General features: G+C 42.1%; 1 protein-coding gene and 1 pseudogene across 1 annotated transcript; both read left to right on the top strand.

Annotated features, from left to right (window-relative positions):
• Window positions 1-18,244, top strand: part of LOC110257952 — a 95,972-nt pseudogene extending 77,728 nt beyond the window's left edge.
• Window positions 23,708-25,339, top strand: LOC110257906 (heat shock transcription factor, Y-linked-like). Its single transcript, XM_021080913.1, has 2 exons — window positions 23,708-24,220; window positions 24,644-25,339. Exons 1-2 carry the CDS (start codon window positions 23,708-23,710, stop codon window positions 25,337-25,339), a joined length of 1,209 nt encoding a protein of 402 aa, XP_020936572.1.

Here is a 27,114-nt window from a genome sequence, read left to right as displayed (position 1 = left end):
GAAAGACTTATAGGCTGAGAACTATAAAACATAACTTAAGTAAATTAAAGTGGAATCAAAGAAATGAAAAGATATTCCATGCTTCTAGAGCGCAAGACTCAGTATCATTAAAATGGCCACACCACCAAAAGCAGTCGACAAATTCAATGTAAACCCTATCAAATGACCTGTGCCATTTTTCACAGAACGCAAATCACAATCCCAACATTTACATGGAACATAAAGTACACAGAACTGCCAAAGCAATGCTCAAGTAAAAAAAAAAAAAAAAAAACAAGAGGAATACCTCTCCCAGACTTCAAGTAACATTACTAAGCTACAGGAATCAAGATAGTTTGATGCTGGTTCAAAAACATACGTACAGATGAAAGGAAGAGAGCAGATGATGCAGAAATAAATCAAAACACCTCTGGTCAATTGATTTTTGACAAAGGAGGCAAGAATACAAATTGGGAAAATGAGGATCTTTTCAGCAACTGGTCCTTTGAAAACTGTTTAGTTGCATGTAAATAAATGAACCTAGAACACAGACTCACACCATGCACAGGATTAAACTCAAACTGGCTTAAAGACTTAAACCTGCATCAGACATCCACTGTATTACTGCATTCCTAGATCAGTCTCACAAGATGATGAAATAAATGCAGTAAATAAATAAACACAATAGGACCAAGTCAAAATTACAAGCTTTTTTTTTTTTTAACAGCTAAGGAAACAATGAAAAAAGCAAAAAGAGAATTATGAAATATGAGGAAATAATTTCAAAAATACAACAACCAATTGAACAATTGGCAGAACAACTGGAGAGACATTTCTCCAAAGATAATAATAGGCCCATGAAAAATAATAGGCTCAGCTTCACTAATTATCAAAGAATGCAAATCAAAACTAAAATGGACATAGGGAGGGAGGCAAAATGGCAGAAGTGTAGGGGGACATTCTCACCCTCTCCCACAAACACACACACACAAAAATCTACAGGGTAAATGACTCACACAGAACAGCAACCAATCGCTGGCAGAAGAACCTGAACTCTAATAATGGCAAGAATCTCGTGACATCAATTGATGAAGCAAGAGGTAAGAGGAGAGTGAGAGAAGGTGATTCCAAGCTGGACCAGCACTCCTGAAAGGGGACTGTGAAGGAGAAAGTGTTCCCACACCCTGGAAAGTCACCTACTCGACTGAAAGATCAACCAAACCAGAGGAGTCTCCAGATGCAGAAAAGAGTGTAGCACTAACTCAGAGTTCTGAAAAGCAGAGTGAGAACGGAACAGATCATCTGAACTACAGGCACAGTCACCAAAATTTGAGATGCCTGGGGAGGGCTGGGCACTAAGACCTTGGCTCTGAAGGTTAGTCGCTGTGAAAGGGCTGTGGGGGCAGGGTGGAGTGTAGACTGCTTTGGAGATCTAGAAACCAGTCTGTCAAATTTGATGGTCAGAGACTGCCTCGGAGAGTAGAAAACAGAGCATCACAGGGGGAGAGAGCAATACGCTAAAGGTGGGGAAGTGGAAAACCACATCAAATGGAACCTGGGAGAAGAGCTAAGTCTGCATCAGTGTTGAGCAGGGGAGAGAAGAAGGGTTGGGCCCCCATAGAATACTCCCCATGCCACAGCAAGCTTACTGGTCCTCTAACTATCAGAAAGCTGGGTTTCCAATTTCATCCCCCCCACTCACAACTCCTTATGCACACACAGGACCTGGGGCTGCCTGCCATCCAGGAGGATTGGCCTCAACAATTGCTGAAAGCCTAATGCCACAGGGGCTGTCCCTGCCATGGCCTGCTTGCCCTTTGGTGGGTCTACCCCCATGGAGCAGGAACAAACACAGCCAGCACCTGGGAAAAGGCCTGAGCCCAGAAAAACTAGAACAAGCTTGGCAAGGCCATGAAAAGATTTGCTGAATTCTCAGAAAGACCTCCCAAGTTGGGCTACCCTGGGGAAGAGACTCTTGGGTTCACAGCAGCCAAGTAGCCACTCCAGCCCTTGGGGGGTGCCACACTCCCATGGAATAGCTTCCCAGCACTACCAGCCTCCTGCAGGTGCCCCTGCAGCTCAGAAAATGCTAGAACAAGTTGGCCAGGCTGTGAAAAGCTCTGCCTAATTCTTGGACAGTCCTTCCAACTTGGGCTGCCCTGGGGAAGAGCCTCGTGGGTTCACAGTGGCCCAGCTAGCTGCTCCAGCCCTTGGAGGGTGCTCCTCTCCAAAAGAACATCTGCCCAGCTGCAAGATTCCCCACAGCTCAGAAAAGCTAGAACAAGATTGGCTGGACCATGAAAAGATCTGCCTACTTTCTCAGACAGTGCTTCCGAGTCAGGCTGCCCTGGGGAAGAGCTTCTTCAGTTCTCAGTGACCCAGAGAGCTGATGCAGCCCTTCGGGGGTGTTGCACTCCTGCAGAATAGCTGCCCAGCACCACCAGCACCCTGCAAGAGCCCCACAGCCCAAAAACACCAGAGAAAGCTCTGCCTGGCCGAGTGAAATCTGCTCCCACCGTGGTGTGGACCTCCCAGTCCTGTCTGCACTCAGGAAGTCCTCATTTGCTTCAGAGAGACCCTGTTAGCCCCACCAACACTGCAGAAAAGCCACATTGCCTCAAAGAAGACTGGCCAACAATGCCAGCCCTCAGGAAACATTCCATGGCAGTGACAAGGCAAACACTGACTGGCCACGGAGAGTACAACTCCACCAGGAAAAAGAAAACAACAAGCAAGATGAGAAGCTGAGAAATAAACCCCAGGGAAACCCACAGGAGAACTCACCTAAAGCAGTCAACAGGAAACAAGCCTCTGCAGCATGACAGACCTGGAGTTCAAAAGAGAAATAGTGAAAATACTGAAGGAAATAAGAGAAGATAGGAACAGTAATGCAGACACCCTCAGAAAGAAACTAGAAAATATAAGAAGGAACCAAGAATACCTAGAACATTCGTTTGAGAGATGCAAACTGAACTAAGGGCAGTAAAAACCAGAAGGAATAATGCAGAAGAACGAATCAGTGATGTGGAAGATAGAATAATGGTAATCACCCAATCAGGACAGCAGACAGAAAACCAAATGTAAAAACAGGAAAGCAATATAAGACGCCTATGAGATTATATAAAGCAGGCCAATGTACACATAATAGGAATTGCTCAAGGAGAAGAAAAAGATAACGAAGTGGAAAATATATTTGAAGAAATTAACTATCCAGCAAGAATATCATTTAAAATAGAAGGGGAAATAATTTTTTCTTCCAACAAACAAAAGCTAAAAGAATACAGCAGTACAAAACCCAGGCTACAAGAAATACTGAAAGGGCTTCTCTAAACCAAAAAGAAAGGAAGGAAAGAAAGGGAGAAAAAAGAAAAAAAAGAGGAGGAAGAACTAGGATGGAGGAAACCACAACCAGAGAGAAGTCACTCAAATAAGCCACCATACAGATTTAATCATGAACAAGATTAAAACATAACAATATTAAAAAGCAAAAATAAAAAGAGTCATCAAAATCAGAAAATGTGGGCAAGGGATGTGAGGAAATAAAGAGACCCTTTGTTTCTCTTCTTGATTTTTTATGGTAATGAAGTGTTTGAACTAACAGGACCATCAGGCTAAAGCACACAATTATAGGAAGGGGTTAGCATACTTGAAAAAAAAAACAGGGCAACCACAAGCCAAAACCAAACAGTGCATTCCCAAAAAATGAAAAAAAAAAAAACACTCAAGCAGATAATAACTGGAGACCATCCAACCAAAAGAGAAAGGAAGAATGGAGAACCATATAATCAACTGAACATGAGGTTTAAAAAGGCAATAAATTACCATCTATCAATTATCACCTTAAATGTCAATGGACTGAATGCCCCAATCAAAAGTCACAGAGTGGCTGAGTGGATTAAAAGGCAAAAACATTCAATAGGCTGCCTACAAGAAACTCACCTTAGGACAAAGGATACATACAGATTGGAAGTGTAATGGTGGGGGAAAATATCTCACGCCAATACACATGACAGAAAAGCAGGAGTTGCAACACTCATATCAGACCAAATAGACTTTAAAACAAAAGATATAAAGAAAGACAAAGAAGGACACTACGTAATGATTAAGGGATCCACCCAATGAGAGGATGTTACTATCATCAACATATATGTCCCAAATATAGGAGCACCCAGATACACACAACAAATATTAACAGACATAAAGGAGATATTGATGGGAATACAATCATAGTAGGAGAGCTTAACACCCCCTTCTCATCAATGGACAGATCCTCTAGACAGAAAACCAATAAAGAACAGAGATCCTAAAGGAAACAATAGAAAAATTGGACTTAATTGATATCTTCAGGACACTACATCCAAAAAAATCAGAGTACACATTCTTCTCAAGTTCACAGGGAACATTCTCAAGAATCGACCACATATTGGGACACAAAGCTAACCTCAACAAATTTAGGAGCATGGAAATTATTCCAAGTAACTTCTCTGACCAAATTGCCATGAAATTAGAAATCAACCATGGGAAGAGGAAAGAGAAAAAACCTACTACATTGAGACTAAACAACATGCTACTAAAAAACCAATGGGTCAATGAGGAAATCAAGAAGGAAATTAAAAAAATACCTTGAGACAAATGATAATGAAGAAAGACACATCCTCTCAAAATCTATGGGATGCTGAAAAAGCAGGGCTCAGTGGGAAATTTATAGCAATACAGGCCTTTCTCAAAAAAGAAGAAAGAGCCCAATTTAACAACTTAACCCTCCACCTAAACGAGTTAGAAAAAGAACAAAAAAACTAAAGTCAGCAGGAGGAAGGAAAGTATACAGATCCAAGAGGAATCAATAAAATCGAGATTCAAAAAAAATAGAGAAAATCAATAAAACCAAGAGCTGGTTCTTTGAAAAGGTAAGAAAAATTGACAAACCCCTGGCCAGTCTCACTAAAAAGAGGAGAGAAAGAATCCAAATAATCAAAATTAGAAATGAAAAAGGAGAAATCACAACAGATACAGCAGAAATACGAAAACCATAAGAGAATACTCTGAACAACTACATGCCAACAAATTTGACAATCTGGAAGAGATTGAGAACTGTCTAGAATCTTACAGCCTGCCATAATTGAATCAAGGAAAACAGACCAACTGAACAGACCACTCACTAGAAATGAAATTGAAGATGTCATAAAAACACTCCCTAAAAATTGCCCAGGACTAGATGGGTTCACAGGTGAATTCAGCCAAATACATAAAGGGGATCTGGTGCCCATACTCTTTAAACTCTTTCAAAAGGTTGAAGAAGAAGGAATACTCCCAAAGACATTCTATGATGCCACCATCACCCTAACTCCAGAACCAGACAAAGATACCACTGAAAAACAAAACTATCAGCCAATATCTTGGAAGAATATTGATGCAAAAATTCTCAACAAAAGCTGAGCCAACCGAATCCAACAACATATCAAAAAAATCATACACCATGCCAGGTAGGCTTCATCCCAGGTTCACAAGGATGATTCCACATAAACAAATGAATTAACGTCATACACCACATTAACAAAATCAAAAATCATATGATCATCTCAATGGATACAGAAAAAGCATTTGAAAAAGTCCAACATCCCTTCATGATCAAGGCCCTCACCAAAGTCTGTAGAGAGGGAACATTTCTGAACATGATCAAAACCATTTAGGACAAACCCACAGCAAATATCATACACAAGGGGGGGAAAACTGAAAGCCTTCTCATTCAAATCTGGAACAAGACAGGGATCCCCTCTCTCACCACTGCTATTCAACATAGTGCAGGAAGTCCTAGCCACAGCAATTAGACAAACAGAAGACAAAAAAGCATCCACATGGGAAGAGAAGAGATAAAACTGTCACTGTATGCAGATGATATGAGCCTATGCATAGAAAACCCTAAGGACTCAAAACAAAAATTACTTGAACTGATTAATAAATTCAGCAAAGTAGCAGGCTATAAGAAGAACATTCAGAAGTCAGCTGCATTTTTCTATACCAGCAATGAAATATTAGAAAAAGAATACCAAAATGCAGTACCTTTTCAAATTGCACCTCACAAAAACAAATACCTCGAAATACACCTAACCAAGGAGGTAAAGGATTATATGCTGAGAACTATAAAACTTTAATCAAAAAAATCAAAGAAGATGTAAGGAAAAGGAAGGTAATCCATGTTCATAGAATGGAAAAAACAATATGGTAAAAATGGCCATGTTACACAAACCAATCTACAGATTCAATGCAATCCCTAGCAGATTAAACATGACATTTTTCGCAGAACTAGAACAAACCATCAAAACGTTTATATGGATCCACAAAAGACCCAGAATTGCCAAAACAGTCCTGAGAAACAATACCCTATCAGGAGGCATAACTCTTCCAGACTTCAAGCAATATTGCAAAGCCACAGTCATCAAAATAGTGTGGTATTAGTATCAAAACAGACGGACAGACACATGGAACAGAATAGAGAACCTGGAAATAAACCCTGACACCTATGGGCAATTCATCTTTGACAAGGGAGACAAGAACATCAAATGGGAAAAAGAAAGTCTATTCAGCAAGCATTGCTGGCAAAGCTGGACAGCTGCATGCAAATCAGTGAAACGAGAACACACCCTCACACCATGCACCAAAATAAACTCCAAAATGGCTGACAGACTAAAATAGAAGAGAGGACACCATCAAATTCCTAGAAGAAAAACACTCTCTGACATCAACCTCATGAATATCTTCTCATTCTCCCAAGGCAACAGAAATAAGAGCAGAATTAACCCAAAGGGCCCTAACCAAACTCTTTGTTTACTTCTTTATCGGCTGCTCCATGGGTTTAGAGTACAGGAAAAGTGATTTTACTCTCACCCTGAAACTTCCTGAGCCTGGTACTGAAATGAGGATCTTTACACCAGTTACTGTCTCATCACTCTCCTGGCCTCCTCTTTTCACCTTGCTGAGTTACCTCTTCGTTTGTAGAATCCCCTTCCCATCCACAGTCTCTCTGCAAGTTAAACTGTACACATCTGGATAAATATAACTAAAGACAGAACCTATATGGAAGATGGCGGAATAGAAGGACTGGTGTTCAACTTATCTCCTAAAAACAACAAAGTTCACAACTAAAGACTGAGCATTCTTCACCCAAATGGGCTGGAAACCTTAAAAAAGACGTCCTACTCCAGAAGAAAAAGAGGAGGCCACATCAAGAGGTAGGAGGGGCAATTTCATGATATAAACAACCCCATACCTCCCGGGGGGGGTGGAAGCTCCACAGACTGGAAACTAACCGGCCCACAGAGACTCACCTACAGGAGAGAGAGTTCTGAGCCCCACATCAAACTCTGCCATGTGGGGATCTGGCACGGGGAGAAAGAGCCCCTGGAGTATCTGGCATTGAAGGCCAGTGGGGCTTGTGTGCAGGAGCTCCACAGAACTGCGGGAAGCAGAGACCCCATTCTTCAAAGGCGCACACAAACTTCCACATGCACTGGGTCCCAGGGCAAAGCAGAGTCTCCATGGGAGTCTGGGTCAACATTGACCACAGTCCTTGGAGGACATCCTGGGAAATCAGGGGTGAACGTGGCTTATTGTGAGGGAAGGACATTGAAAGCAAAGCTCTTGGGAATATTCAGCAGCCACACGTTTCTCTGGAGGTGGCCATTTGGGGAAAATGCCAGGCCCCACCAGTCAGTCAGCTGCTGAGAGGCCCCAGGACAAACAACAACGCAGGTGGGATCACAGCCCTGCCCCTCAGTAAACAGCCTACCTAAAGACCCCTCAGGCACACAGCTGCCTCTAATCCCATCCAGAGACTAAGCCCCACCCACCGGAGGGGTTAGGATCGGCTCCACCTACCAGGGGGCAGGCATCAGCCCCTTCCATCAGAAAGCCTACAGCAAGCACCCAAACTGACTCCAGCCACAGGGGGGCAGACATAGAAGTAAGAGAGGCTACAACTCTGTTATCTGTAAGAAGGTCACCACACCAAAAACCTATAAACATGAAAAGACAGAGAACTATAACTCAGATGAGGGAGAAAGGAAAAACCCCAGAAAATCAGCTAGGCCATGAGGAGTATCTCAGCCTCCAGGAGAAAGACTTTATAGAGTGTTGATGCTGGAGATGATGCAAGACATTGGAAATAAACTGGAGGTCAAGATGGATAACTTACAGGAACCACTGCCCAAAGAGATGCAAGATATAAATCTTAAACAAGAAGAGATGCAAAATACAACGCCTGAAATAAAAAATTCACTCGAAGCAGCTAACAGCAGAATCCTGGAGGCGAAGAATGAATAAGAGAGGTGGAGGACAGATCATTGGAAATTACGGATGTAGAACAGAAAAGAGAAAAAAGATTGAAAACAAACGAAGAGAGTCTCAGAGAACTCTGGGACAACATTAGAGGCACCAACATCCCTATTAGAGGGGTGCCAGAAGGAGAAGAGAGAGAGAAGGCGACAGAAAAAAATATTCCAAGAGATAATAGCCAAAACCTCCGCTAACATGGGGAAGGAATCGCTCACTCAAATCCAGGAAGCACAACGAGTACTATATAAAATAAACACAAGGAGGCACACCCCAAGACACATATCAATCAAACTGACCCAAATTAAAGACAAAGAGAAAATCTTGACAGCAGCTAGGGAAAAGAAACAAATAACATACAGGGAAACCCAACAAGGGTGTCGGCAGAGTTTTCAACAGAAACTCTGCAGGCCCAGAAGGGAGTGGCACGATAGACTTAACATGATGAAAGGAAAAATCCTCCAACCAAGATTCCTCTACCCATCAAGGCTCTCGCTCAGATTTGAAGAAGATAGCAAAACCTTCACAGATAAGCCAAAGCTGAGAGAATTCAGGGACACGAAACCAGCCTTACAACAAACACTAGAGGAAATTCTATAGGCGGAAAAGAACAAGAGAAGATGGGAAGAAAAAAGAGCAGCAAAAACAAATCCATAGTGATAAATAAAAAGGCAATAAGAACATACATATCAATAATCACCTGTAATGTGAATGGACTAAATCCCCCAGCCAAAAGACGTAGACAGGCTGAATGGATACAAAAACAAGACCCGTACATATGCTGTCTTCAAGAGACCCATAGGGACACATACAAATTGAAAGGGAGAGGATGGAAGAAACTATTTCATGCAAACAGGGATCAACAGAAAGCTGGAGGAGCAAGACTCATATCAGACTTTAAAATGAAGAATACTTTCAGGGACAAAGAAGGCCAATTACATAATGACCAAAGGATCAATCCATGAAGATGATATAACAATTTTAAATATCTATGCACCCAACGCAGGTTCACCGCTATATATAAGGCAACTGCTAACAACCATGAAAGGATAAACGCTCAATAACACAATCATCGTGGGGGACTTGAACACCCCACATACAGCAATGCACAGATCAACCAGACAGAAAATCAATAAGGAAACACAAGTCCTGAATGATGCATTAAACCAGATGGACTTAAGGATATTTATAGGACATTTTATCCAAAAGCAACGGAATACACATTCTTCTCAAGTGCACATGGAACAGTCTCTAAGATGGATCACATCCTGGGCTACAAATCCAACCTCGGTAACTTCAAGAAAATCGAAATCACATCAAGCATCCTTTCCGACAACAACGCTATACGGCCGGAAATCAACAACAAGCAAAAAACTGCAAAAAACGAAAACACATGGAGGCGAAACAACATGCTACTCAACAAGCAATGGATCACTGAAGCAATCGAAGAGGAAATTAAAAATTACCTGGCAGCAAATGACAACAAGATACAACACTCCAAAACCCTTGGGATGCAGCAAAAGCCGTTCTAAGAGGAAAGTTTATATCCAAACAAGCCCACCTCAGGAAACAAGAAAAAGCTCAAATAAACAAGATAGCTCTACATCTGAAGCAGCTAGAGCAAGAAGAACAGACAAGACCTAAAGTTAGTAGAGGGAAGGAAATCATAAAGAGCAGAGCAGAAATCAATGACATAGAAACAAAGAAACCCATCGAAAAGACGAATGAAACGAAAAGCTGGCGCTTTGAAAAGATCAACAAAATTGATAAACCCCTAGCCAGACTTATCAAGCAAAAAAAAAAGAGAGGACTCAAATCAATCAAATTAGAAATGAAAACGGAGAAGTAACACGGACATCACAGAAATACAAAGGATCCTAAGAGACTACTATCTGCAACTATATGCCAATAAAATGGAAAAACTAGAAGAAATGGGAAAATTCTTACATAAGTACGATCTTCCAAGACTAAACCAAGATGAAGTAGAAAAGACAATTGGACCAATCGCAAGAACTGAAATTGAAACGGTGATTTAAAAACTTCCAACCAACCAAAGTCCAGGGCCAGATGGCTTCACAGACGAATTCTATCAAACATTTAGAGAAGAGCTAACACCTCTCCTTCTGAATCTATTTCCAAAAATTCCAGAAGAAGGGATACTCCCAAACTCATTCTATCAGGCCACTATCACCCTGATACCACAACCAGACAAAGACACCACAAAAAAGACAACTACACGCCTATTTCACTGATGAACATCAATGCAAAAATCCTCCACAACATACTAGCAAGCCGCATCCAACAATACATTCAAAGGATTGGACATCATGATCAATAATCATGATCATGCATCCCTGGGATAAATCCCTGGGATTTATCCCATGGATGCAAGGGCTCCTCAATATCCTCAAATCCATCAGGTGATACACCACATTCACAAACGGAAGAAGAAAAACCATATGATCCTCCCAATAGATGTCGAAATAAAGCCTTTGACAAAATCCAACACCCATTTCTGATTAAAAAAAACCCTTCAGAAAGTGGGCATAACAGGAATCTACCTCAACATGATAAAGGCCATATATGACAAACCCACAGCAAACATCATTCTCAATGGCGAAAAGCTGAAAGAATTCCCGTGGAGATCAGGAACAAGACAAGGATGTCCACTCTCGCCACTACTCTTCAACATTGTTCGGGAAGGCCTAGCCACAGCCATCAGAGAAGTAAAAGAAATAAAAGGAATCCAAATTGGAAAGGAAGAAGTGGAACTATCCCTATTTGCAGATGACATGATACTATACCTAGAGAATCCTCAAGACTCTACCAGAAAACTGTTAGAGCTCATCCACCAAATTGGCAAAGTCGCAGGATACAAAATCAATACACAGAAATCAATGGCATTTCTATACACTAACAATGAAAGAGCAGAAAGAGAAATTAGGGAAGCAATCCCGTTTACCATTGTATCCAAAAAAAAAACAAAAAAAACCTAGGAGTAAACCTACCTAAAGGGACAAAAGACCTGTACTCTGAAAACTATAAGCCACTGATGAAAGAAATCAAAGATGACACCAATAGATGGAAAGATATACCATGCTCGTGGATTGGAAGTGTTAATATTATCAAAATCACCATACTACCTAAGGCAATCTACAGATTCAATGCAATCCCTATCAAATCACCAAGGAGTGTTTTCACAGAACTCGACCAAAATGTTTTAAAGTTTCTTTGGAAGCACAAAAGACCCACACTAGCCAAAGACATCCTGAAAAAGAAAAATGGAGCTGGAGGAATCAGGCTCCGGGACTTCAGACTCTACTACAAAGCAGCAATCATCAAAACCGCATAGTACTGTCACAAAGACAGAAATAGAGATCACTGGAACAGGGGAGAAAGCCCAGAGGTAAACCCACACACCTACAGCCAACTCATCTATGACAAAGGAGGCAAGAATATACAATGGAGAAAGGACAGCTGGTTCCGTAAGTGGTGCTGGGAAAACTGGACAGCCACATGGAAAAGGATGAAATGAGAACACTCCCTAACACCATACACAAAAATGAACTCCACATGGATGAAAGATGCAGATATAAGACCAGACACTATCAGACTCCTGGAGGAAAACATAGGCCAAACACTCTGATATAAACGGTAGCAACATCTTCTCGGATCCACCTCTCACAGTATTGACAACACAAACAAAAAGGTACAAATGGGACCTAATCAAACTTCAACGCTTCTGCACAGCAAAGGAAACCCTAAACAAAACAAAAAAGACAACCCACAGAATGGGAGAAAATCTTTGGAAGTGAAGGGACTGACAAGGCATTCATGCCCAAAATTTATAAACACCTTCTGCAGCTCCACACCCACAAAACAAACAACCCCATCGAAAAACGGGAAGAAGATCTAAACAGACAGTTCTCCAAAGAAGACATACAGATGGCCAAGAAACACATGAAAGGATGTTCAACATCACTCATTATTAGAGAGATGCAAATCGAAACCTCTCTGAGGTACCACCTTACACCAGCCAGAATGCCCATCATCCAAAATCTACAAACAATCAGTGCTGGAGAGGGTGTGGTGAAAAAGGAACCCTAGTACACTGTTGGTGGGATTGTCAATTGGTGCAACCATTGTGGGAAGCAGTATGGAGAGTGCTCAGAAAACTAAACACAGAACTCCCATTGGATCCAGCAATCCCACTCCTGGGCATCTACCCAAAAAAGCCGTGACTCGCAAAGACATATGCACTCCAATGTTCATTGCAGCACTATTTTCAATAGCCAAGACATGGAAACAACCTAAATGTCCATCAACAGAGAAGTGGATCAAGAAGATGTGGTACATATACACAATGGAATATTACTCAGCCTTTAAAAGGAGCAAAATACTGGCATTTTTTTTGCAACATGGATGGACCTAGAAACGATCATGCTAAGTGAAGTCAGCCATACAATGAGACACCAACAACAAATGCTTTCACTGATCTGTGGAATCTGAAAAAAGGATAGACTGAACTTCTCTGCAGAAGAGATGCTGACTCACAGACATTGAAAAAAATTGTGGTCTCTGGAGGAGACAGTTTGGTGGGTGGTGGGAGGTGCTTGGGCTTTGGGATGGAAATCCTGTGGATTCAGATTGTTATGATCATTATACAACTACAGATGTGATAAATTCCTTTGAGAAATATATGTGTGTGTGTATGTGTACACACATATATATGATTAAAGACAATATTACCATCCAATTTAGGAGAGCATCTCATGACTAAGAGGAAGGAAACCACTGTGCATCAATGCTAAATAGTAAAGAGATGCAAAGCCCAAACTAAATCTCATTCGTTATACAGGTAAGTTCATACAACATATTATAGGCATCTTTTCAAGATAAAACTTTGCACTCTCTCCTATGGTTGTGATTCAAGGTACAGTTTGCAATTTGGAGCTCAGAGACACCTGAATTAGGCTCTCTTCCCCTGATAGCCACAAAGGTGACTTCTTTCATATATGATCCAGCCATTCTAGCACCACAAAATTCTCAGCCACGGTTTAATGAGACATTTTAAATTCTTAACATGAACTCCTATTTTTTTCACATATACATACTATTTTATCAGCCAATCGCCCACAAAATCTGCATGTGTAAATCTAAGGGCATGTCCTGTGAAGAAAGTAGACACTAACATTCTCCAAAAAAAAAAAAAAATCAGGAGAAATCACTGTCAAATTTCATGAAACTACATTTTGTGGAGTGTCTATCTTCATGAAATGTTTACTGAAAGGAAAATTCATGACCATTTGTTAATACAAAGCATTCTGACTTAAGAACTGCATTACACTAAGACATAGTGCCAAACTAGACACTCTTTCTAGTTGTGAAAATATTCCGTCCTTAAATGTGATAAATATGGAAAGCATCATGTATTTTTGACACATATTAAATATTTACCAAAGCTGAAATGGGAAACCACTCACAACATTTTTGTAACACTTCTTTCAGCCATGAAGCCACAGAAATTCTTACCAAACATGAGGTCTCTTTGTGCAAAGGAGCAGCTTGTTATCCCATATTAAGACCATTTCATAAAATCTAGGTCCTATTTTATGTTGCTACTCCTATGTTTCTGGACTCCTACACAATAATGTTCAGAAAACCAGATCAATGCACCCAAACTGCTGAGACCCTTATATTTTCCAAATAAGAACCAACTCTCTGGAACAATGATGGCCCTGACTACCTTTTAGCTTTGTAAGTTCCACCGCACACCATACCTTGGCAAATTCTCACCCTCTCCACCTACCCCTCCATGACCCTATCTTGGAACAGTCTCACCCTTTCCTCATATGCATCTTTTATAGCCTGAGGCTAAGCCTGACACTGGTTACCTCAGCCACAAGCCCCTAGGAAACCTGCAACCCCATAATGCCAGGAAGGCCTAGCCTTCTCACACAACCCCTGGCCATTTTCTGGTCACAAAACCTATGGGAAACCTCAATGCTCCTGACTCTATGCCCTAGTTATTTCCTCACCAAAACCCCTCCGCCTATTTCCTGTTCTAACAAAAGAAAAAAAGAAGATTACTATTCCATGTAATCTTGGATTATATTCTTTGGCTCTTTCAACAACGGCAAGTTTCCTCTTACACTCATATAAGTCGTTTTTCTTATATACTCCCTTGTTATGACTTATCTCCTACTTGTTGGATTTCCGTAATGGTAGGGGTCCTACATAAACACGAAATCTCTACTTCATGTATACTTAGCATATATTGATAGGCATAACAACAAGAATCATATTTGCTGTGCTAATATGACTATGAAAATGTCAGGTTCCCAGCAGCGTGCCATATATGGCTGTTCAACTTGGAGACCTGCTATGGACAACCTCTCCCAGAATTGGATGCTCCGTTTGTGCAGAAAGAACCAACGGACTGAGGAAAACACCTGGAGGCATATGTTAACTTCTATAGTGATGAACTGCTCTCTGTCATGAGACTTGACTCCCTACTTCTCCCTTGACCTTCCCCTCCTCTTTCTTCATTGTTCCCATCAAGGTTCCTGCCATGAACTCCCACCACAGATTCCTGCCACAGATCCTCTATAGGCCTAGCCCCTCCTCACTGTCAAGGCTGGTGCCCTCCTGAGCCATTAATAAATCTCTCCTGTTTATCAAATGCCCTTGCCCACTACTTCCTCAGCAGAATTCACATATGGTGCTAAACCTCAAGCGGGAATGATAGGGGAATGGGAATCAGATCAGTGGTGCCCCAAACTCCTGGGTTTGAAAGCCAGAGAGCAGCAGGCAGGGGCAGCTCTTCCTGGCTTAACCTCTGGAACCCACCCAGGTTTGGGTCCCTGATCCAGGCACCTCTGCACCAGTCCGCTCCTGCTCAGTCAGGCAGGAACACTTAACGGGGAATTCCACCTTTCCATGACTGACTCTGCATCCAGCACTTGCCTGCTTATACTTGGGTGAGAAAATGTCACTTTTCTGGGTCTCCTGTCAGCATGGCTCTTGGGCCCCAGTTCCTCTGGCACATCAGAGTACAACCTTCTGCAACAAAGCATCACACTAGGTCTGTAGAATGCATAGACACTTGGCCCCATCCCTCTCATCTGGGGACACCCACATCAGTGCAAAACCTCTCTCTCTGTCCCTCAGCATCCACTATCCAGACTTTAGAGACACTCAGCCTAAGAAGTGGCACTCCCTAAGGCGGCTCCTTCCTTAGCCCACGTCCCCTCTTAGTCCTCATCATGGTGAAGAAGCCCTCCACTCCTCCACAGAACACACCTCTTGGCTGCCTCTTATGGAATTTAGGTATTCCTAAGAGGAAATGTTAGGTCCAAGTATCTTTACTTCTTCTGTAACTCCGTGTGCACAGGATAAACATTAGCTAATGGCTCTCAATGCTCCCAAAATGCCACTTTCAATTTTTTTCTATAGTGATGTTGTATTTGTTTTTCCATTATAGCTGGGCCACCGTGTTCTGTTCACGTTCTGCTTCATCACTGTACAGCGTGGTGAGCCCCTTCCACATACATGTATGCATTTTTTTTTCTCCCTTTATCATGCTCCACCCTGAGGGACCAGACAGATTTCCTAGGGCTACACAGCAAGATCCCATTGCTAATCCAATCCAAAGGCACTAGAAGGCATCTATTAACCCCAAGCACCCCATCCATCCCACTCCCTACCTCTCCCTCGCCCTCTCCCCCTTGGCAACCACAAGTCCACATTCAATGTAAATAGCTTGAGTGACCTCCATAACATTTGTCACTGTAATGACGAGTGGCATGAAAGGCGCTGTGTCTTTACTCTCAGCCCACACACCTCCCTCTGTTCTCCCTGTTTCACATTTCAAATTCTTCTCCCTCATTCATGTCATAGTCCCTCTCATTCTGACAGCTCCTGCTTTGATCCTGCAGACCATTATTCTCCACAATACAAATCTCTCCATGCCTCCAGCTCTCCCCCAACACAAAATCCTCCACACCCCTACCCAAGTTGTCCTCAGCTTCTCCCCATCCTAACCCAGATACTGACGCCTCTTTCTCTCCTCCTCATACACAGTTCTGTACCCAGCTTCCTCCTTCTCCAAACACCTCCCAACCAGCTCCTTTGGTCCCTTGAGGGGGAGTTGCGAGCACTGGAGGGATTGCCCAGGTCCCCGTTCCCATTTCCATGTCCAACCCCTCCCACTTAAATTGAAAAACAAAAAAGATGAGACTCCTTCTCTTCTGATCCCTCCATCTACATTTAAGGAATTTGAACAAATCACTCAGTCCCGTGACCTTACCTGCCATGGTGTTGATGTCACCTTATCCTTCCTCCTCGACCTTGTGGAAAAGGAAAGGGTCTGGTTAGCCACTCAGGCCCACACAGATGACCTCTGCTGGCAAAACAAGAACCAAAGAGTGCGGGCGGTAGCAGTCCCAAGACAGGATCCAAACTGGGACTCTCCAGTCGATTCCCAGGCCTTCAGACACCAGAGTCACATGGTAACTTGTCTCATAGGAGGACTATGTGAAGCAGGTCTTAACTAAAAGAAGAAGAAGAAATTAGACCAAACCCACATGAAAAACCTGCTCTCCTTCCTGATTAACAGAGGCACTTCAAAAAGATACATAGTTAGACCTTTCCCATTTGGAGGGAATCTTTCCTTCCACACTCCCTTCATCTCTCAGTCTGTCCCTGACATAAGGCACAGATTACAAAAGTGGGAGGATGGGCCTCAAACCCCTCAGCAGGATGTCCTCACCCTCACCTTTAAGGTCTTTAATAATCAGCATAAAGAGGCTGAACGCCAACACTTAAAAAGAGATCGGGCTAAATACAAAATGCAGGCAGCTGCCATTCAGGGCTCCCCCAAATATCAGCTCTCTCCCCTGGACAATGGCTCTAAGGCACTCCAGGCCCCTGCTGCAGGTGTGATAAGAGAGGCCACTGGAAATCTCTCAGGGGAGGGCCACACCCCTCCCTGCAGAGAGACCAGAATCCTTGGACCTCAACATTCCAAGCCACCTTGGCAGGATCACAGAAGACTGAGGGTGCCCTGGAAATCCCTGGATCCCGGACCCACAACTACTACTCGGGTGAAGCACCAGGTAACTCTGCTAGTTGTAGGTAAGCTGGTATCCTTTCTTATCAACACAGGGGCCACTTACTCAGCACAACCTCAATTAACAGGTCACAAACACCCCTCTCAAGTCTCGATTGTGCATGTTGGTGGTCTCATCTCCAAACCCTTACCAAAACCCCTTCCAAACTGCACCCCATCAGGGACACCCTTTAGCTGTTCTTTCCTGATATTAACCAAGTGCCCAGCCCCAACTCTTGGCAGAGATATTTTATCTAATTTCAGAGCCTCCCTCAGACTTCTCACTCCTGTCTCTCTTTCCGAGCCCTCTCTCCTCCCCCTTGCTCATCTAGAACATGATAAGCTACCTCTCCCAGCCTCCGTTCTTTTGCCCTGGGTGTGGGATACCTCCACCCATTCCATAGCTCAGCAGCTTGCTCCCGTTCAAACTGAGTTAAAAGACCAGTCCGCAAACCTCTGCCAACCTCAATACAGGCCCCTGACCGAAGTCACTAATGGAATCGTAGGCATAACCAGGGTCCATGTCCCCTTCCCATGTCTGACCCGTACACTAAACTAATCCAGACCCGGGGACCAGTGAAGGGCATGCCATTCTTTCAGTCCCTTTTATCAGCCAGCCTTCCCCTGACAGACACATCTACACATATTAGGACAGGGCCCACAAACTCCATGCCTGGACTAATTGACAGGGCCTTTAAGACTCAGGGAAGAGGCTCCTCAGTTCTGAGGGAAAAGTTTTCTGCCCTCAAGGAAACAAAGTCATCCCAAGAGAAATTTGCCTGTGTCTTTGAGATGCAGGTGTTCTGCCTGGACATCTGGAAGCCTTAGCTCCACCATCTTTCTGAAATAGAAATTTCAGGAATAGGGGTACATTTTGCAAGTTGAATTCTCAGGGTCAAGGAGAAATCGTATGCCTTTTGTTCTAAATATTATTAAAAGATGTTTAGCCACCTAGACAAGCGACCTTGATTTGTTCCATCTGTCAGGGACCCAGTTTGAAGCCAGTGTCTCTTGCAGCTGATGGGTTTCACACAGGTGTACCTTATTCATGGCTGAGACTTTGGAATGGGAAATCTGAGCTTCCTGTTTTGTATGTATCATTGTTTGTGTTGTGCATGTATGGCCTTGCCAAAATTACTTCATCAAAAAGCTCTACTTAATTGGCTTGAAGGAAATTAAGCTCTTATATGAACTCTCAAAATACATAAGGTAAGGTAATTTTAGAGTCACATGAACTGGAAAATATTCCGTGTTAAATTAACATCTGATATTAAAGTTAAAGTAGGTTGATCTAACTTAAATGGGCATGTCTTCAGAGTCATTGGCAGAAGCCTTTCTTATTGCACGTAGGTTTGATAAAAGTCAAATCGGATGCTGAGGCTTCAGTTACTAAGAAGGGACAGCAACATCACTTAAGACTATTATCGGTGTTTTGGTGCTATGCTGTGATGTTCTGTACCAGGAAACACATACTTTTAGAAGTGATAAAAAGTCCACCCAGACAAGTAGACATTGTGTTTTCAGTAAAGAAGGAAGGAGGAATGGAATTGCATTCTATTAAGGGAACAGAAAGTAAGTCTGTCGTGTAGCTTGTTATTTTGAATGGAAAGCTAGCAGACAGAATAATACGGATACAGAAAGTGATGGAAGATTTCTGCGAAGTGGACACTAGACAGGATTTTCAAGCTTGGTCGGGACTGACTGGGAGTTTAAAGTTGAAAACTAAACTAACTTTAAAGGTAAGCTCGTGTAAAACTTGAATTAGGTTTCTGTCTCTCTGCTAAAAGAAAGGTTTCTGAACCTTCTTAACCTTACCTTGTTCATACTCTTGATAACAGGTTACATGAATCGATTGGCCTTTAATTTGTATTTGCTTTTGAAATCCTTTGTTACGTTGGTTGAGTGACTAGGTAATGTTTTACAATAAAGTGAGATTCTACTTGGCCAGGTGTTTAAAATTTGCATTCTCTCTCTCTCTCTGCGTGTGTGTGTGTGTGAATTTGCAAATTTCCTAAGTGTAAATTACCGTGTTACAGGGGAGAAATTGTCGGATGAAAGGTATGAACCCAATCTATAAAGATATAGCTCACAACTTACTCCCTCCTTCTCAGACATTTGCCATCCTGATGACCTTGTAGCATGGGAAAAGTGTGCCCCTAAATCAGAGGAGGGAAGATAGGTAAGCAACAGCTGTGAATTCAAGAGCCATGACTGTGGGAAATCCATGAGGCAGCTTGGTTCTTCCTGGCTCCCCAGAAAACCCATTAATGAAAAGAAATGCTTTGAAAATATGTTCTCCATTTGGGGTATTCCTTCTACAGGTCTAGGTTGACAATATCTGGTGAAAATGAGGATCATTTTAGAGACAATCTTGTGACTCATACTCTAGTTCTGTGTTTTGAGGTTAGGGTTCACTTTCTAAAACTCACTTCCCAAATAGTTCTTGGAGGCTGTGTTACAATATTTCATTGTTGAAGGGGGGTACTAAGAACATAGTCTAAGCATGGGAAGCTGAGTGCTGCAATCTGTCTCTGGGAGAATATCTGATGCCCAACGATCACCAGGGGGTTATACATTCTGGGAAAGTATCATTTAAAGGGTTGTCTCCAGCCTAGATGGAAGGTCTCTTGTCAGGAATACTTAAGTACCATATGCACAAGCAAAGTGAATAAAATAACTCTGAAAATCTCTAGTTCCCTCTTAAGAAGGACATCCACATTGCACTCGTCTTCAGAGAGAACTACTGACATCAAACTCACCCTAAAACAAGGCCCTAATAACAAAAACACCAATGCCCAGAAAAAAAGAAGACACCATCAGAAGGAGACCACTATGCCAAGAGTCCCCCCCCCCCCGACCACATGGTCATTTGTTGACCTTCTCATCTACCTTGACGGGTTTCTCCCCTCCAAGGCTCTTCTCAGTGATGTTCCTAGGTGGGATCCCCTCACCTGGCCAAGTAATACCTGCTCTCACAAGGGCACAATTATGTTTCCTTCAACTGTTGCTCAAGCTCAATCAGCAGGTAAGACTTTAGCCAAGTGACATAACTCTCCTGGGCTACAATAATCGAAATTTAAAGGCTCCCTTGTGTTGGGAATGTTTAAACTGTCAAGGGATAACCAGCCTAAGAACACTGGGGAGTACAGCTGAGTGGACAAGCCAGAATGAAATTTCCTTTAAAGAGAAGGAACAGACTAATCCAGCTGAACAGCAATAAAACAGGGCTGTTTTGTGTGAAGCTTTTCAATTTTCATTTATGACTTTATGAATAATGCTTTCCACATATTTTTTAAGAGACCACAAATATTTTCTTATATTTTTCCACTCCTTATCAGAATAGGTTAATTTGTTTTTATTTCCACCAATATAGTGTTATATTTTCTACTGCACAGCATGGTGAGCCAGGTACACAGACATGTTTATATTATTTTCTCATATTATCATGCTCCAACACAAGTGAGGAGACATAGTTCCCAGGGCTACACAGCAGGATCTCACTGCTTATCCATTCCGAAGGCAAGAGACTGCCTCAATGAACTCCAAGCTCCCACTCAATCCCACTCTGTCCCAGTCCCCCTCCCCCTGGAAACCACAAGTCTATTCTCAAAATCCATGTTTTTCTCTTCTGTGGAAAGCTTCACTTGTGCTCTAAAATAGACACCAGATATAAGTGTTATCAGGTGGTGTTTGTCTTTCTCTTTCTGACTTCCTTCTCTCAGCATGAGAGTCTCTAGGTTTTTGTTTTATTCACTGTCTCCACAAAATTGCTGTCTCTTGCATTTCCAGAAGTGTAACTGAGTCACTGAAAATGATATATAGTTCCATATGAGATCAGTGTTCTCTAGATATGGGAACATGCATCAAGAGGGAATATTTTCCTGGACCATAATAGACGAGGAAAATGGGTGCTCCAGGGACTTTTGGCTACTCCTAGTATGGCTTTGTCCAGGACTAGCACATTTAATGGCCTATCTGTGACATCATTGCCAGACCTAGCAATGTTCATTGCTGGCACTGTGAGATGAAATGGTCATGAAATGCCTCCCCAAACTACGGTCAAATGTCCGACCATGGGGGAGTATGGCCAACTGTGACCTCAAGTTAGCACTTGCCTAGAGGCTCTCCGTGCAGGAAAACTTGAGGCACAGCAGCTGTTGACCTGCAGCACCTGCTGAGCAGAGCTCAGGGAGGTGAGCAGCGGTGAGGCACAGGCCTTCAGACCGATTTCAGGTGAGGATCTCTATGGGCCCAAATTCTTGCAACTTCTCTCATCTAGAAATACAGAGATCATTGACCATGGCAACTGCATGGGCCAATAGGGAGAAAAGGCAGAATGGAGTAGCTGTGGGTCAGACAGACAAGGAGGACTAGGAAATCTTATGGAAGTAATTTTAGGCAAGCCTTTGTATTGCCAAGAACTTAGGGTTTATGTGCCCTGTCAGACGTGATGACACCAGCTGTTCTCAAAGCAGCATCAGCTGGCAGCGACAACCGTATATTTTCAAGGTCTTCTGTTATAGCAACAGAAAGGAGACAACATGTGTTATGACCAATAGTTCCTGCGATTTACGTGTTAATACCACATCACGTGTTAAAACCTACTCAGATGAAACTACACTCCTCCTTCCACAATACTGGTATCAACCCATGTTTAATCTTATTTTTCCTTTCTTCCCATCCTCTATGGTAGCATATACCATGTCCATCCACAAGTACTCCTCACCCCAGGCCAGCAGGAAGCAGAGAGAGAAGAGTAGACATTCATCCCTATCCCATATAATGGAAGGCTTGAATGAGAGGATCCCAGGAGGATGGAGACAGACCGCCATACACCTCAACTATTGCTGCTCACCTGAGAGACTTGCTGTGGACACCCCTCCCAGAATGTGGAAGTGCAAGTTAGGCAGCAAGAAACGAGGACCTGTGGGAAGCATCCGCCTGCACAGACTAACTGCCTACACGGATTAACTGTGCTCTGTCATGGGACTTGAGTCCCTACACCTCCCTTGACCTTCCCTTTCTTCTCCATTTTCCCTGCCACAAGGTCCCACCGTGGACTCCAACCACAGACTCCCACCACAGATGCTTTATAAGCCTAACACCTCCTTGCAGTCAAGGCTGATGCCATCGTGGGCTCTGCCCAGCCCCCTCAGAGACCCTAATAAATCCCTCTTGTGTACTATTTGGTCTTGTGCCTTCCTCCCTCAGCAAACCTAACGGAAAATGTTTGGAATATTGTTTAACACACAGACTACTTGCGTAGGATACACAGAAAACTCGATATAATAAAATCAGTGATACCAGATCACTGTTAGTTTTTAACAATGTGACAACATTATGGTATAAGTTTTAGAGTATTCAGTTCAAGGGCATATATAATCTTCAGAATGTGGTACTCCCATCAATTCCTCAGTTCTCATTGTATCAATCTGCAATGAAATCTCATACCCTTTGGATGGTACTTCCCCACATTTCCTCTCCTAACACAAGCAACCATCAATCTTTTTTTGTCTCTATGGCTATAGATATTTTGCCTGGTGCCCAGGGCCCTTCCATGTCTTGGTTAGTGATAAAGGTCATGGTTTGTTTTGTTTTGTTTTGTTTTGTTTTTGATTGTGTATTTGTTTTTTTTTTCTTTTCTTTTTGTCTTTTTATTTTTTGGACTGTACCTGGGGCATGCAGAAGTTCCCAGGCCAGGGATTGAACCCATAGCACAGCAGAGATCAGAACACTTTTGTAACAAGCTAGCCACCATAGAACACTGGCTATGTTTTTCTGAATATAAATACTGCACAGATTCTAGTTATACACTCTCAAGAGCTGCATAACTTTTGTTTCAATTTGCCGTTGTTGTTTTTTTTTTTTCTTCCATTTACAAGGCCTTACATAACAGGCACAAATGCATATGTGCACAAGAGAGAACTTGCATTGACTTCAGGGATGAAATGGATTTATTTATTTATGTGATTTTTTTATTAAAAAGATTCCATTGGAATGGGATCTCATTTGCTGATCTCATTTTTTTTTCTCTCTTTGGGTTACTGTTCAAGTACGGAGCTCATATTTTATATTAACTGGGCTAATTTCATAGAGAAGTAAACCCTGACTGAAGGTGATGCTCAGATTGCTAGGAGACTAGAGTCTTGTGATGTCACAGCTACTCAGGCTGGCAACCATTGTGATGGATTGGATAGTTTATCTGTGTAGGCTTACCAAAGCAGCATTTAAAACTGCAGAGTTCAAAAGCCATGCAGGTGAGAAAAGTAGCTGAAGAGAAATTTATCTGAGATGGCAAATGCTCCTTCAGAAATTCAAGGTGTGTCTCCTAAAGATGAATCAACTGGTTCAGAATCCTCCATTACATCTCCATGGTGTGATAACTCAATCACTGGGGACTTGGACTTGAGGTCTCAGATTGAAGAAAAAGCTTTCCAGGCTTTGTCTGAGGGCTCCCTGATGAAAGAGCCATGCCACACATTGTGTGCCTCTGAACCAGATGGAGATAATGATTTTCCTCCTCTGCCCTTTCCCAGAAAACTTTGGGAAATTGTTGAAAGTGATCGATTTAAGTCCATTTGGTGGGATGAAAATGGAACCTCGATCGTGATTAATGAAGAACGCTTCAAGAAAGAAGTTCTGGAGAGAAAGGCTCCCTTCAGAATTTTTGAAACTGAGAGTATGAAAAGCTTAGTTCGACAGCTTAACCTTTATGGATTTACTAAATTGCGAAGGAATTTTCAAAGACCTGCCTCACTAGCCAACATTCTGGCAGAAGATAATGAAGTCTCTGCTTGGAACAAGGTATTATGAAATGTCCAGTTACTATTTACAGAGGGACATCTGCAAATATGTTCATACATATAGGGTCATAGTAGACCTTGAAAGTGGGATGAAGTACTGCTATGCTTTTAAGTTGAAGGCCACTTGGTCATAAAATATTTGGGGTGATAGAGAAATTTCCTAGCCACCTGAAGCCTTCTCGATGAACCTCACCCAATACAAGCCCCTGAACCTCATACTGTTACTGTAAATGCACCAGGCATTTTTATTTAAGGACCATAATTGCCTGTTCCCACTACATAAATTTTTGAAAATGTTAGTAATAGATGAGTATTATTTCCTCACATTAACTCTGTGTGATGAAACAAGTCAGATTTGTATGGATTCTTTGTCCTCGTATCTTTGTTTAAAAGGTCACTAAATACCTTTCTCTTTTGGTTTTAGCTGCAGTTCTACCATAATCCAAATTTTAAACGAGGCTGTCCCCATCTGTTGGTGAGGATGAAAAGAAGAGTCAGGGTGAAAAATGCTTCTCCAGTGTCGGCTTCTGTACTTCAAGGTTGCAGCAAGAAGCGCTCTAGAACAGGGGGTGATGTGGATAACCATAATTCTGATGTGGCTGCAGAAACTCGTGGAGAAGATGCATTTTCAGCCTCTACAAACCTAAATGTGCCTTTAATAAGATGGCCTTCCATGAGCCAGAGAATTTCTAATACAACTACCCCAACTAGAAGTGGTCTTTCTTCTCCATCATCACCATCATTCAGGCCACCAGGACAAATTGCCATGGCTCAACATGCTATTTTTAGTCAGTTGACCACGTTTCACATGCACTCACAAAGCAGCTACTCTCCAGCAAGTGGCCACATCGTGAATTTCATTACAACTACCACTTCCATTTCTCAGTACCGCTGTATTTCTTACTTCCCAAGTGGTTATTTTGGACTGAGGGTGGAGCCTTCTCCTTTGCCAACCAGATACCAGAATATATCACCAACTGAGGGCCCTGTGTCTAACCCGCAACCAGCAGCCCATCCATGGTTCCCAATGCCAATGGCCACTGACACATCTGCTGCCTCGCTTTCAAGGCCAAATCCTCAGTCCTCTTCCGTATCTGAACATCTCCCTAATTACCACTGACCTATCAAAGGACTATAGGTTATGCAGGAGAGTGAAGATTAAATTTTATGCTGCCAAATTCACCAAATTCCTGCAGTTCTGTTATTTCAGCAATAAACTTATATGTTCATTTTCATAGTTTCATCTTCTTTTTTTTCTTATTCACCTGGATCTCTTTTTTTAATTTTTCCAATTCTTTCTTTTCTTTTTCTTTTTTTTATTATTTTCCCACTCTACAGCAAGTGGGTCAGGTTATCCTTACATGTATATATTACAATTACATTTTTTTATTTTGGACACAGTTAAGATTAAAGAGATGCTGCATTTCTTTTTCTAAAATGATTTTTCCATCATAGCTGGTTTACTGTGTTCTATCACTTTCATACTGTGCCGCAAAGTGGCCCAGTCACACACCCACCCACCCAAGACCCACACCCACACACATACATATCCTTTGTTTCACATTATGCTGCATCAAAAGTGACTAGAGATAGTTCCCATTGCTATACAGCATGACCTCATTGCATACCCGCTCCACATGCAATAGTTTGCATTTTCAACCCCCGAATCCCAGTCCATCACAATCCTGCACCCTCCCCCTTGGCAACCAAAACCCTGTTGTCCAAATCCATGGGTGTCTTTCCTGTGGAAAGTTTCAGTTGTGCCATATGTCACATTCCACACATAAGTGATGTCATATTGTGCTTGCCTTCCTCCTTCTGGCTTACTTCACTTAGTAGGAGAGTCTCCAGTTCCAGCCGTGTTGCTGCAAATGGCATTATTCTGTTCTTTTCTTATGGCTGAGTGGTGTTGCATTGTGTATATATACAACATCCCTTAATCCATTCTTTCCAACGGTCATTTAAGTTATTTCCATGTCTTTCCTCTTGTGAATAGTGCTGCATTGGACATACATGCGCACATAAAGTTTTCATGGAAATTTTTTTTTCCCCAGGTGTATGCCCAAGAGTGGGATTGCTGCGTGACATGCTAGTTCTATATTTAGTTTTCTGAAGTGTTTCCATAGCGGTTGTAACAATTTACACTCCTCCCACAGTGTAAGAGAGTTTTCTTTTCTCCATACCCTCTCTAGCCTTTTCTCATGTGTGGACTTGTTAATGTCGGCCATTCTGTCCAGTGTGAAGTGATACCTCATAGTAGTGTAGATTTGCATTTCTCTAATAAACAGTGATGTTGAGAATTTCTTTATGTGCTTGTTGGCCCTCTGTATATTCTCTTTGGAGAAATGTCTATGCAGGTCTCTTTCCCATGGTTCCAGTGAGTAATTGGCTGTTTTGTTGTTGAGGTGTATAAGTTGGTTGTAGATTTTAGAGATTGAGCCCTTATTAGTTGCATCATCTGAAATAATTGTCTCCCATTGCAGGTTGTCCTTTTGTCATTTTAACTGTTTCCAATGGCAGATTATTTTGCCGTTTTTTTAATATTTGAAATGTTTGATAATTAGAGAGGAGCATTTGACATGTCCCCTAGCTGTAACTGTTTCAAAAAGGAAAATGGAACTAAGGAAATAGAGAATAGCTGCCAAGAGATTTCTGAAATAGTCCAAGTTGTATTGAATTGGGGTCTCAATTATGATGGTGTGGAAAAAGGGGCAAATAAAAGTCAATTTGGAAAGGGAAAATACATAGTATTTACGTAGTGTTTTCTCAGCTGCATTATAGTCTATCTGTTACTTCAAATGGAACTTGGATATTAGTTGACACGATTGTCTTCATTGCAAAGAAAAAATAAATCAATAAATTCCATTGAGTTCCCATGATGGCAAAGAGGTTAAC

Source organism: Sus scrofa, chromosome Y, assembly GCF_000003025.6.
Source record: "Sus scrofa isolate TJ Tabasco breed Duroc chromosome Y, Sscrofa11.1, whole genome shotgun sequence".
Lineage (NCBI taxonomy): Eukaryota > Metazoa > Chordata > Mammalia > Artiodactyla > Suidae > Sus > Sus scrofa.
Note: the sequence above shows the minus strand (reverse complement) of the source record. Positions and strands in the feature narration are given on the sequence as shown.

What these genes read in the sequence shown, in the direction of transcription:
- LOC110257906 (XM_021080913.1), top strand. Translation starts at nt 23,708, where the DNA reads ATGGCAAATGCTCCTTCAGAAATTCAAGGTGTGTCTCCTAAAGATGAA. An exon ending in AAGTCTCTGCTTGGAACAAG is followed by an intron (nt 24,221 to 24,643) that starts GTATTATGAAAT and finishes TTTTGGTTTTAG; the next exon opens with CTGCAGTTCTACCATAATCC.